General features: G+C 48.6%; 1 protein-coding gene across 3 annotated transcripts in view; it reads right to left on the reverse strand.

Annotated features, from left to right (window-relative positions):
• Positions 1–12,301, reverse strand: part of EEPD1 (endonuclease/exonuclease/phosphatase family domain containing 1) — a 204,560-nt gene that overhangs the window by 33,021 nt on the left and 159,238 nt on the right. For all 3 annotated transcript variants that reach the window (XM_045792866.2, XM_045792867.2, XM_045792864.2), the window contains one exon: positions 5,315–5,366. In XM_045792866.2, coding sequence (XP_045648822.2) covers positions 5,315–5,366 — 52 coding nt within the window. The remainder of the gene's footprint in view (positions 1–5,314; positions 5,367–12,301) is intronic.

Consider the following 12,301-nt stretch of genomic DNA (forward strand, 5'->3'; position numbering starts at 1 on the left):
GGGTCCAGCTGCAAAAGTCCCTGACTAGCCATGTGCAAATAGCGAGTTCAATTTTTCTAGTGTCAGGCTTGCTGGTGAAATGTATACACTTCATCTCCCACGTGACGTGCCAAAAGAGGCCCGAGGGATCATGGGCTCCACCTGCAGGAAAACTAGACTCAGAGCCGGGCTTCAAAGCTGCAATTCTAGGGAAAATATCCAAGAGCAGGCAGGAAGACTGGCAGGCCTTTTGTCCTGGACAATTTGCCAAACGAGGGGAGGGCAGGGGTGGTAACTCCTTTTTCATTGTCCTCTAATGGCATCAGCTCAATCTCAAGTTGGGCTTCTCAAGAAAGGAGAAAAAAAGAGATATCAGTGATGATGATGACGGTGGTGACAGTGACAACAGGGATAATCTCAGGAGCAGGGACAGCACTAGCCACCATCACTCTGGTGCTCACTCTATACATAATCTCTTTTATCTCACATGGTATCTGACTTAATTCTCGTAAAAAATCCCAGGGAGGAGGTATTACTGTGAGCTCCCCTCGTGTTAAAAAGAAACTGCGTGTGATCAATCACTTGCCCAGGAGATCCCCCAGCTAGTAAACATCAGAGCTGGATTCCACCCCAGTCTGTGCACCCTCCGAGCCAGGGTTCCAGGGGACGGAGCGTGGGCTCAGCCAGCTTGTGAGTAATGGCTGAGTCATGGCGTGTGGAGGCCGGGGCGGGGGTAGCGCAGCGATGGCCGTGTGTTGGGTGGCCTAAACCTCACACAGGCAGCTTTTCAGGCGGGCTTGGATCCGGGTTGGGTCAGCCGGTGCTCTGCCCTCTGGCCCGTCCAGCGACAGGGTGACCTCCAGCTGGAGTGAACGGCCAAACTATTGTTTGCAGCTTTGCAGGAAGCTGTTTGAAAGAGTCACTGAAAAACGATCTTACTAAATCAAGCTGTACCAATATTTCTATTTCCTTTCATGCAATGCCACGTTTAAAGGCATTAGACAGGCCTGTTTATAAAGCCTGGGAAACAAGTCTGTGTGCCTTAAGTTCAGAAGAACAAAAGCGTCCCGCACTTGCAGCAGAGAGAACGGAGAGAACAGGACGGCGTGCATCCTTCTCCGAGCCAGTCCTTGCTCTCGGCACCTGAGAGGTGCTTGCCGACAAAGCCCAGCGAGATCTAAAACATTGTGTCAGCAAAATGTCACGTGTCCCGACAGGTGTGCATATTAAGTAATCTTCTCATGGTTCCAGCAGTTTTTTAAGACAAGAAATTGGTAGAGAAACTTAGCTCATTAATTATATGGCTTATAGGTTATTTTTTAAATAAATGACAAATGATTGACACTTGTCCAGGAAATGACTTTTTGTAGTATTTGTAGAGAAGAGAAATTCAGAGACCTAATCCCCCCAGGGGTCCTTAACCTCCACCCCAATCTACTGTACCTGACTTAAGACAAGCAGTGTTAGGAGAGGCAAAAACTGGAAACTTACTGAGTGTGTGAGGGTCACTGGGTACGTGCTCACGGTTCACATCTCCCCAGGAAGTGCGTTTTAACGGTGAGTAGGGCAAATGTTAGCCATAGAGGCCCCAAAGCCCAGTAAGGATCACTGGGGCAGGGAAACAAAGAAAATAGGAGAAAACAAAGTATGAAAAGCAGAATTTCCCCCTCTTCACAATGTGATCAGGGATCTACTGAGAAAGTAAAACCCAAGTGTTTCAGGTGGGAGGGCACCAGAGAGATCAGTTTTATGCATGAAAAAAGGGGCTGGGGCCTCCAAGGAAGGTCCCCTGACAGGTCCAGCAGCCAAACAGGGGTGAGGCTGGGAGGGGACCTCGGCTCTCCGACAACAGAGCCTCCCCAGAGCTGGCCCCGGGCCCTGCGGAAACCAGGAAAACCTCGCCAGCGTTACAGCAGACAGGCTCTCTGCCTAAAACCCGGGACAGGAGAAGTCAGGCAAATGGCTGGTAGTCTGAAGCTGAAATACTAAGACCATAATAACAACGCCTAATATTAGGGAGAAAAAGCACTAGAAATCTTAGTATCTAGGAGACTCCAAAACACACTGTGTCTCTTCAGCCTTTTCCAGTATGTTTTACATAATATGACTATTTACTGGTCGGATTTAACCTACCACTACTTGGGAGGGAGACGACCCCCGAACAGCTTCCATACCGTAAGAGAAAGGCACACAGGCAACAGGTTCCCGCTCTTGGGTCTGCGTCTGGAAGGCGACCAGTTCCACCGTGGTGGGATCTCGGGAGTTCAGTCTTGCAAACCCCAAAAACAGACAGCCATTGGAAGCCCAGCTCCAAAGACAGTCAAAGAGGTTTGAGGTTTGCAGGATGTTTGTCTAACTGAGGCCCTTCTGGCTCTACCTATTAAATTAAATAAGATTATCTTCTAAATGAAAGGAAGAAGCAGGAAAACAAAAGATAAAAACTGTGTTCTGACAAATCGAATGATGATGTTTACTTCTCTTTTGGTGAAAAAAAAAAAAAAGAGCGAGAGAGAGCTCAACTGGCCACCAAAGCAACTATGTGACACCCAGACGTTCTCTATCAAGATGGGTGAGTCAACAGCAGGGACGGTGATCATAAATGATACTCCTCAGGACAGCTTCCTGGACCTCAGTGCACACAACTCAGTGGGTCTGGGCAGAACTGATTGAGTGGGGGTCTGGATGGAGCCCGAGAGCCTGCCTTTCCGACCAGCTTACGATGTTGCTGAAACTACAGACCACACTTGGAGTAGCAAAGCTCTGCAGTTTACTAGGAACTTTTCTAGGTGGTTCTCTAACTTGTCCGGGTGGATGAGAATCCATACATCACGAGGCTCTTTGGGAACCCATCTTATTCTAGCATATGAACCGGGCCAGTCTCGCTGCAAAAGTAGCATTATGCCAGGTGATATACCAGGTGTCACTCAAAATGCCACTGACGACCAAGCTTGCGTCAACTGGTTGCTTCTGGACTTTCCTAAAAATGTTTGCTACTTGCCTGGCACATAGAAAGCTCAACAGAGGCCTTGGTATGAATGAATGAATGAATGAATGAATGAATGAATGAATGAATGAACAAACAAACAAACAAAAGAAGGAAGGAAGGAAGGAAGGACACTACGTGAACTTGGCTCCCAGCTGGCCTCTGCATATTTAGACCATCTCGTAAATCATTCTACTTGTCATGTATGGAGACAGGGGAATAATACAAAACCATCATTGGACCTGGTGAGAAAGAGGGAGGAGGGGGAAGGTGGAGGAGGGATAACAGGTGCAGCCACTAACTTCTGGGGATCACTGCACACCAAGCCCTCTACATTGACTGTCTACTTTGTCCTCTCAAAACCTCCGTGAATTGGGGATGATAAAGATTTCCACTTTATAGACTGGAGAACTGAAGCACAGAGAGGGTCCGTAACCCGGGATGCCCCAGTTCGGAAGGAGGAGGTGGCTCTGGCCCAGGCTGCCTGAGCCCCACACTCTCCACCCCACTCTGTGGCAGCCTCATCACTTCCCCCTCAGGGCAGCGCAGCGGCTCGGCTGCCCCCACAGCGAACCCTGATCCCCCTTCTCTGCTAGCAGTCAGTACCCCCAAACTGGCTTGCCCGTGTGGCTTCTCCAAATCAAGTATTAACACGGCTGAAAGACCTAATCGATACTTTCGGTGTCTGTGTTTTTATTACACGGATACAGCTTAGCACATGGATGCCCCATGTTTATGAGCTCCGTCTGATGGTTTCTGGGGTTTTTTTTAAATTAAGGAGTAAAACAAAAAAACTGTAGAGAATATTGAGAAGAAAACTGTTTATGGAGAGGTAACTTTTTAAAGGTTTCAAGAGCAGACAAAGAATCTTCGTGTGCTCCTCCAGGCAGAAGGGCCAACTGTCTGCATGTGGCCCATTTGCTTTACCGTCTATGTGTGCTCTTTCCCCCCTGCCCGGCTCACATGTACATACACATATCTCCATTAGTTTTTTGTGAGTCATTTGAGAAGAGGTTAGAAACAGCATGCCCCTTTATTCCTAAACACATCAGCGTATAATTCCTGAGAATAAGTCCATTCTCTGACACATGCCAGTTACCGACTTCGGGGAAAGTTCACACTGACATACTTTCTAATCTAATCTACTATCCACAGCCAACATTGTCATTTGGCCCAAGGATATCTTTTAGAGACGGACCTTGTGCATTTCAATGGCTGGATATGTATTAAGAATTAATACAAGTATTAAGAATTAATATGTGTCGAGTGCTTTGGCATTGAGAAAGCCCTTCCGCTACACTAATTCATTTGGTTCTCATGTTGCCTCTCTGAGGTCGGGCAAGCAGCATCATCCCTGTTTCACCTGGGGCGAAAACGAGCCTGAAGGAATGTTAAATTCGGAGCCAGTGCTCAGCAGCCCCCTCCCCGCACATCACTGCTTGGTGCTTAAAGACTTTGCTTTAGTGCCCACCAGAAGACTGACCACTAATCCAAACATTTAAAATTCTATAAATAATGTACTCTTGCTTGAGCGTTTATATCTCTAGCCATTTCCTTTTACACTAACATTAGAGATTCTAATTAGCACCGTAGCTATGTGCTCAGGAAGAGACGGAGCCACCCCAGGAGAGCAGCTTGGTATGAGCTGGGAGGCCCATGGGGTGGCTCTTGGTCTTGCCAGATCTGTTTTCCAGAGCCTACCCCACCTTGCACACAGAACTTGAACTCATGACCCGCAAAGAATCCCCAGCTGCATGCTTGACGTGATCACAGAAAGCCGAAACAGTCGGTATCTCTTCCCAGGCATAGTGAAACACTAGTTTGAGGTGGGGAGGGAGTTTCCTAACCCTCACAAATAGCCTAAAAAGGGGATCAAACTCATGAACTTGCCTGTTAAGCAGAAAAAACACCGATTTGGGAAATGGAACCATGGGGTTCAAATCTTTACTCTGCCGCTTAGCTAATTTTCCTTGGGCACGTGACCTAACTTCACTGGGCCTCCATTCTACCATCCACAAGCCCAGAGAGTAACTAACACCCACAGGCAGAAACGGAGAGAAGGGGCCAGCAAGGAGTCTAGTCCGGTGCCTGGTGTTAAAAGGAAAAGAAAGGCTGCCTCCGCCTTCAACACAACCCTGAAGGAACTGAGCAACGCTGAGTTTGTAACAGGATATAAGCAATGTAGGGAGTTTGGATGAAAATTTTGCATGGTTCACTGACTGTTAGGAACACAAAATAACAGACCCACTTTGCAGTAAGTGCTGTCTCTGGGCACAGGGAGTTGAATTTTTCCTGTGTGTGGCACTCTGCTCTAAGTTGGTGAATGTGGGGTAGTAAGAACAAAGTATTTACCTTTTCCAGGGCCTCTCTGTCAAGCAGTTCCTGCACAGCTAGAAGCTTGATGCTGTAAGAAAAAAAAATTGAAACCAGGCTTGAGAACAAATCATGTCACACCACCGAGCATCAGCCAAGTCACCAGAACAAAAGTTTGACGTGTCAGCCTGCATTTCTGCTGAGTCTCATCTAAAGTAACCTTGGCTTTGAATTGAAATGACCACTTCAGAACGATTAAAAATGTCTCTAAATTGTATAACTGATTATATCATAGGATCCAGAAATTTCACTTCTGGGCATTTGCCCAGAGGAGTTGAAGACAGGGCCTGGAACAGACATTTGCACACCCACGTGCATAGTCGCCAAAAGGTGGAAACAACTAAATTGTCCATCAACGGGCACAGGGGATAAACAAGCTGTGGCACGTACACACAGATGTGGAATTATTATCCCGCCTGAAAAAGAAGGAAATTCCGGCATGTGCTACAACATAGAGGAAGCGTGAAGACGTGATGCTAAGTGAAACAAGCCAGACACAAAAGGACAAATGTTGTCTCATCCCACTTCTATCAGACAGCTAGCACAGCTACAGTCAAAGAGACAGGAAGGAGAAGGGCGGTTGCCAGGGGCGGGTGGAGGGAAGAGGGGGGACCTGTTGTTTGGTGGGTACAGGGTTTCAGTTTGGGATGACCAAAAACTTCGGGAGCTGGATGGTGGTGATGGCTGCACGTCAGGGTGAACGTACTTAACGCCCCTGAGTTGTACACTCATAAATGGTTAAAATAGCACGTTTGATGTTATGTACATTTCACCATAAAAAATTCTAAAAATAGGGCGCCTGGGTGGCTCAGTCGGTGAAGCGTCTGCCTTCGGCTCAGATCATGATCCCAGGGTCCTGGGATCGGGTCCCGTGTCAGGCTTCCTGCTCAGCGGACAGCCTGCTTCTCCCTCTCCCTCTGCTGCTCCCCCTGCTTGTGCACGCACTCTCTCTTTCAAATAAATCAATAAAATTTTTTTTTAAATTCTAAAAATAATGACACCTGCTTCATGTAAGGAGTCTGAACACATTCAGAGGAATATAAAGAAGATGACAGTTGCCCATGCTCAAGATTAATTCTTCCCTTCATGTCCTTTTGATGCTAACAAGCCAACAGCTAAAATCTCCTTAGGCAGACGGCCTGCTCAGCTGTGTACCACACAGTGACCCAGCCGTACTGTGTGCAGGTGGGCAAGGGTACACAAGGACTAGGACATGTGCCCTGCCCAGGAGCTCACAGCCTCGTGGAGGCCACAGTCAGACCACAGTCCAAACACGCTGCAGGGTGCCACGTGGACGGGCCCTGGCTGAGAACAAGGAAGGCTTCCTGGAGGAGGGTCTGGGCTAGCCTTGACCGGGGAGAAGGCGACGCACAGAGGGGCAGCAGAGGGAGAGAGCAAGGGGAGAGCAGGGGTGTGCAACGTACACAACCCGCCAGTTTCCAGTTTAGGGGCCAGAGCCTGGACTACAGCCAGCAACTGAGATGAGCATTCAGAAGGGGACGCAGGTTTTACAAGGAAGGTGTCCTCCCCCGCATGACATGCTGCTTTTCAAGTGTTTGTGGACACAAGGCTAGATCCACCCGCACATGGGAGGAAGCAGGAGAGCTCGCCGAGATTGTTTAGGGAGCAGGGCAGCTGTGGATGGTGCGCAATGCTCCCTCCCTGCCAAGCCTATCTGCTTACGGTCACCAGCCACTGCGTTCTCTACCTCTGACCAACCCCCCTGGCTTCTGTGGAGCAGAAATGTCCCCACGCCCCACCTGTACCACGAGCCTCCCTCTAAAGGGGTTATGCTCATGATAAGGTTCACTTTAACTTACAGAATTCTTTGTAATCTCTCCATACAACTAAGCGAGCACGTCCAACCAAATGCAATGGCTTACGTAAGAGCAACTCGGGGGAGTACGTAATAGTTTTAAAGCTTACGAGACACTACCACCGCCACTAACAATTGGCGACTATTGGAGCTAAAAGACAGGACCCTGGCCCTTCCCTCTGCTCAACCACACTGACTCTCCTTCATCTCTCGGACATTGGTTTTGTTGTGGGTCTGGCTTGGGTCCTGCCCAAGATCTTTACAGCACTGACTCTGGAATACTGTGTCATTCCATGCCAAATGTGAAGGCCACGTCCTCCAAGCAGCCTTCTCTGCACACTGAGGTCAAGCAGCGACCCTTATCATCACGTGTTACTTTCTTCAGTCCACTTGCTAGTCCCTTAAAGCACTGATGTGTTGGGGGGCCGTTGTCTGTCTCTTCCCAAACCGCAAGGAAGCTCCCCGCAGCGGGGGGCTCGAGGGTCTTCTCGCCATCCCACTTGCAGGGTCTATAACTGGCGTATGGAGTGTAGTCAAGAAATATTGACTGACCCACTAGCAGGGCCCAGTCAATATTACAGCTGACCCAATCCAGCTTGGCTCCCCAGCCGGGCCTCAGTTTCTCCCTCTGAAAAAGAATGCCTCCCACGAGATGATGGCGTGTTTTCCCTAAGTGACAGGCACCGCATGCATCCATGTGAATGCCTGCCATTAACGGGACGTGCCCGGTGGCCAGTCCACGCTCCTGGCTACTCCTCAGCACATTCTGATTCCCCATGAATCTAAGTTCCAGGCCACCGACTTGGATGGCAACTTACATGCTCAGTGAGGGGTTTCCAGGGGGAGCTCGAGTTTCAGAAACTTAAATTGCTTCTGAAATAACCACTGGAGAATAGTCCTACTAGGGGAAATTTTTCAGCAGTCTCTCATTCTTGCCCCTGTCCATGGCCTTGAAGTCCAATCCAGGATCGGATATCAGACATCAACTGATTAGAGGTAAGGTTTAAACACTGTTGAGATAGTCAGCTCTCTTTTTCTCCCTGCTTGCAATGATACTACACGCAAGCCATTATAGAACATGAGCTGAAAACCGACAGTTTCAGGCTCGAAGGGAAAATGAAATGAAGGCAACATCGGTTGATTCTCTTTTAAGTCAAAGCCTGAAGGACGCTGCTCCCTGCTCTGACCTTCCTCCTGAATGGGGATGTGGTAAACACGCGGCATGCCTAGTGCCACTCTCCAACCCTGTCCACCTCTTTCCGTGAACTCTGCCCCCATGCAACGTAGATTCAGCTTCAGAATCCTTCTCAACACTCCAGTGAGACCCAACCAATCTCCTCAAGTGGGCACGTGACATCAAACTGATTTAACATCTGCTCTAAAACCAATGCCAAAGAGTATTAACATAGGGAGGGGGCAGAAAAAAAGAGGGGCATTCCCACACTACTCAAACACAGCAATGCGAGATGAGATTGCTTTAGGGGCAGGGGAAGAAAAGACAGGAAGAAGATGAAAAGACACTCAGATCTGTATGGCTGGAGTCTCAAACTAGAAACAACACATGGCAATAAGAAGTTGCTGCCCCGGCAGCTTATAACGTTGGGTTTCTTCAGGGAGCTGTGGGTTTTTTCCCCTTTAGAGCTGTAGTCTTTAAGAGTGTATGAGATGTTTCCTGCTACATAACTACCCTAATGTTATTTCTTCCTAATGGGAAACACTCCAAGTTGGGAGTATTTATTTCAGGATTTCTGCTATCGGAGTCTTCTAATCAGATATCGATAGTCCCTGGGACAAAATGTCACTCCTATGAAGCAGCAACAAACCCCTTTACCAAATCCTCCAATTGACCCCTCTCATTTCTCCCCCTCATCTCTGAGACACCTTTGCTCCTCCTTCCCTCACTTCCTTCCTCCTCCTCTCCCTCCTTCCCTTCCTCCTTCTGTCCTCTTGCTAATTCCACGAATGTATATTGAATTCCCATATTTCAGAAACTGCCAGGCATCAGGGTGACCGAGATGAACACATACTGTCCCTGCCCTCCAGAGGCTAGCATTCTGCTTGGGCACGTGCCCGGGGACGTGTGTCCCTGAGGCCCTCCTGGGTTCTGTGGTCGGGCAGAGCTGGACTAAAGAGGGCATATGTTTACAGTGGTCTGGGGCTTGGTCACCGTCCTCTGAAAACAGCAGAGGTCCCATCCCACGGAAGTCTCAACGACAAGCAATTTCTTTTTCAGCATTCAACTGAGAACGGAGGCAAATAATAACACAAAAGCAGCCGATAGCGGTGATTTGCTTAGAAATATGACAACTTTAAGGACAAGTTCTGAAGTCGAAGTGGACGCCTGGGTAGACCTAGGATGCGCGCAATGTTTGCGTAACTAAGCTACAAGGAGGTGAGCTAGTGAGGGCAGAGGTCTTATTCCACCGGGTAGAGCCTGGTACAGCGACGTAGGATGTAGAGATGGCGATGGGGAAAGGGCCAGGCAGACACCGAAAGCAGGGAAGAAAAGCAGCAAAGTGGAAGAGACGGAGCTGGAGCCCACCCCCCTCCCCGTCCCCCGCGGCACATCCCCCCTCCCCCGGCAGTCTGGGGTGGCTTAGAGCTACAGACTGAATCTTAATGGCCCCTGAAAACACAGAAAAGAGGCAGATAAGATAAGAGGCAGATAGCTCTATGGGTGCTGCAAAAACACTTACAGGCCAAACTCAGTTATGCTGAAACTCGCCCACACAGATGACAGCCTAAAGGGGCACCAGAGTCAAGAATTCTCTCCAGCTCCCTTTCTCTGAGGATTCTGGCACTGAGGTTCCCCTTCATTTACGAAGTGACACATTATAGTGCATGAGACATAAGCAGCATTGCTACACGCAGGAAGGAGGCATCTATAATACGGCGGAGCCAGCCACTCACCGCGCCGATGAAATATTTCAGGGTTAAGTACTACGCACCAGGCACTATGGGCCCTGGGGATGCGGGATGAGCAAACACAGCCTCAGCCTTCAGACTCCCAAGCCTGATGGAGGAACCAGGTACATGTGTCAGCCGTGGGATGCACTCTCAGGAGGCAGACATGGGGTGCCGGGAGGCTCTTTGGGAGGGCATTACCCAAAGCTGGCAGGCTCCCCGGGAAGTGACTTCTGGGCTGATGCCTACGGGCTTGCAAGACAGAGAGATAGAGTGGGAGGACAAGCATGAGCAACGGAACCAGGAGGCAGAGGGAACATGCCCCCCGGCCCCGCCCAGAGACTGAACGCAGACCAGGGAACACTGGCGTGTCTGAAGGGTGGGGTAGGTGCTGAAGGATTATTCTGCAGCAACAAGTGGGGCCGGGCCACTCAGAAGGTTTGTTAAGCCACATTAAGGAGTTTGAACTGTATCCTGAGGGTAAGGAGTAGCTGGTGATGAGTTAGGGCAGTGGCCTCGGCGAGAGCCCAAGATACAGAAGATGCCCAATAAAGGTGTAAAACAGGTCTGGTGTGAATGGCTCGGGGTGGGGTAGGAGTGGGGGGCAAGAGTGGAGTCAGCGAGACCTGAGCCCTGCAGCCAGCAGACCAGTCCAAACCGTCTCCAGGACTGGGAACCAGGCAAGTGAGGGAGGGGTTTCCACCTACATCCCCAGCAGACAAGATCCGAATCTCAGCAACGGTAGCAGAAACCTGGCGGAGGGGACACTCCAGGCAGCCTTCGAGCAAGGGACAGGGGACCCAAGAGCATACTTCGGAAAGAAGATGGACTTACAGTCAGCAGCCACAGACGACAACCACTCTCTATCCCTATGTCCCCTCACAGGCCATGGGGCCACTCAGGACATTTCACGAAAGTCAAATTCAGAAACTAGGTCAACCCAGTTATCCAAATGCTTCTCCTTTCTCTTTGAAGGAAGGTTCCACATTAACTTCCCCTGAACAAAGGAAGGAAGGGTTCTCCCTTGATGATCAAATTTTAGATGATGCCATGGATCTTAAAGACAGACTTGTTTTCCCTCGGCCATGTTTCCTTCCGCCATGGGCTCCGGGCTGGGAACACACAGCGGTCATCGGCCTGGGGTTGGTGGTGCGCACACAGGCCGCAGAGAGACGGTGGGCTCCCAGGGAGGGCACCGCTTTTCTCAGACACGTCCTCGTCAGCATCTCCTCCCACTGCTGCCAAACACACGCTCGCCCTCTCGGCCTTCCCTCCCAAAGCCAAGTGCTGAACCGCAACATCAGCTCCAGAACCATCTACACAGGGTTCAGCCTGGGTGGCTGTTCCTGGCAAGTCAGAGAAAACTAGTGTGCCGAACAGTGGGCGGGAAGCTTCTCCGATGACAATCCCATGGTTTTTATTCTATGCAGGTTTTCAACTGCTTGAGTCAATTACGGTGATTTCCATTTCTTAGAAATTTTCTTAGAAAATTGTTCAATCCATTCAGATTTTCAAATTTTGAGCACAGAATGGTCCTAGTGATCACTTTTAACTTAAAAACCACTTCTGTTTCTGTGGTTATGTTCTCTTCCTCATTCTTTAACGTGTGTAGATATTTTTTCTCATTTAAAAAATTAGATTTGTGAGAAATCAGTCTACTTTGTTGGTCCTCTGAAAAAATTAGGTCCAGGATTTATCAAGTCTACCATTTTTTTTTCCTAATTAAGCAGGTCAACATTTACCTTCATTAATTCCTTTCTCCAAGTTTCCACTGTTCTCTTTAGTTTCTCTATTTACCTTCTTGAGTCAGGTACTCATTATTCAGATTTCTTATATACCAAGCCATGAATAAAAATTCATTCTCTGTGTAAATATTCATCCCTGTTTCAAATTTCATTATGTAGGCTTCCTGTTACCTCCCACCAAGTCTGAAGCTGCTGTTTTGGTCTCTTATAGGAGTCCACAGTTTTTTGGATTGTATTTTTCTATCTCTAAGTAATCGGGTTTTAAATTGTGTAATTTTGTATTTTCTATAATTCTAATGTTCTGAAGTTAAAGGAAGTACCCTCTACATTTCCTGCTTTTTAAAATCTATCCATAGTCTTTTTTGGTCTATTTTATGATGCTTTTCTATTTCCCAGGGTTTGAGTGGTTCTAGAACTTTTTTTTTTTAATCTCCCAGTGTGTACCTTTAAGTTTTCATATTAGTGTAGGGGATTAGGGAAGGGCAGTCAGTCAGCCTGGGG

The sequence above is a fragment of the Ursus americanus genome, chromosome 3, assembly GCF_024610735.1.
Source record: "Ursus americanus isolate L20-20 chromosome 3, mUrsAme1.1.p, whole genome shotgun sequence".
NCBI classification, from domain to species: Eukaryota; Metazoa; Chordata; class Mammalia; order Carnivora; family Ursidae; genus Ursus; species Ursus americanus.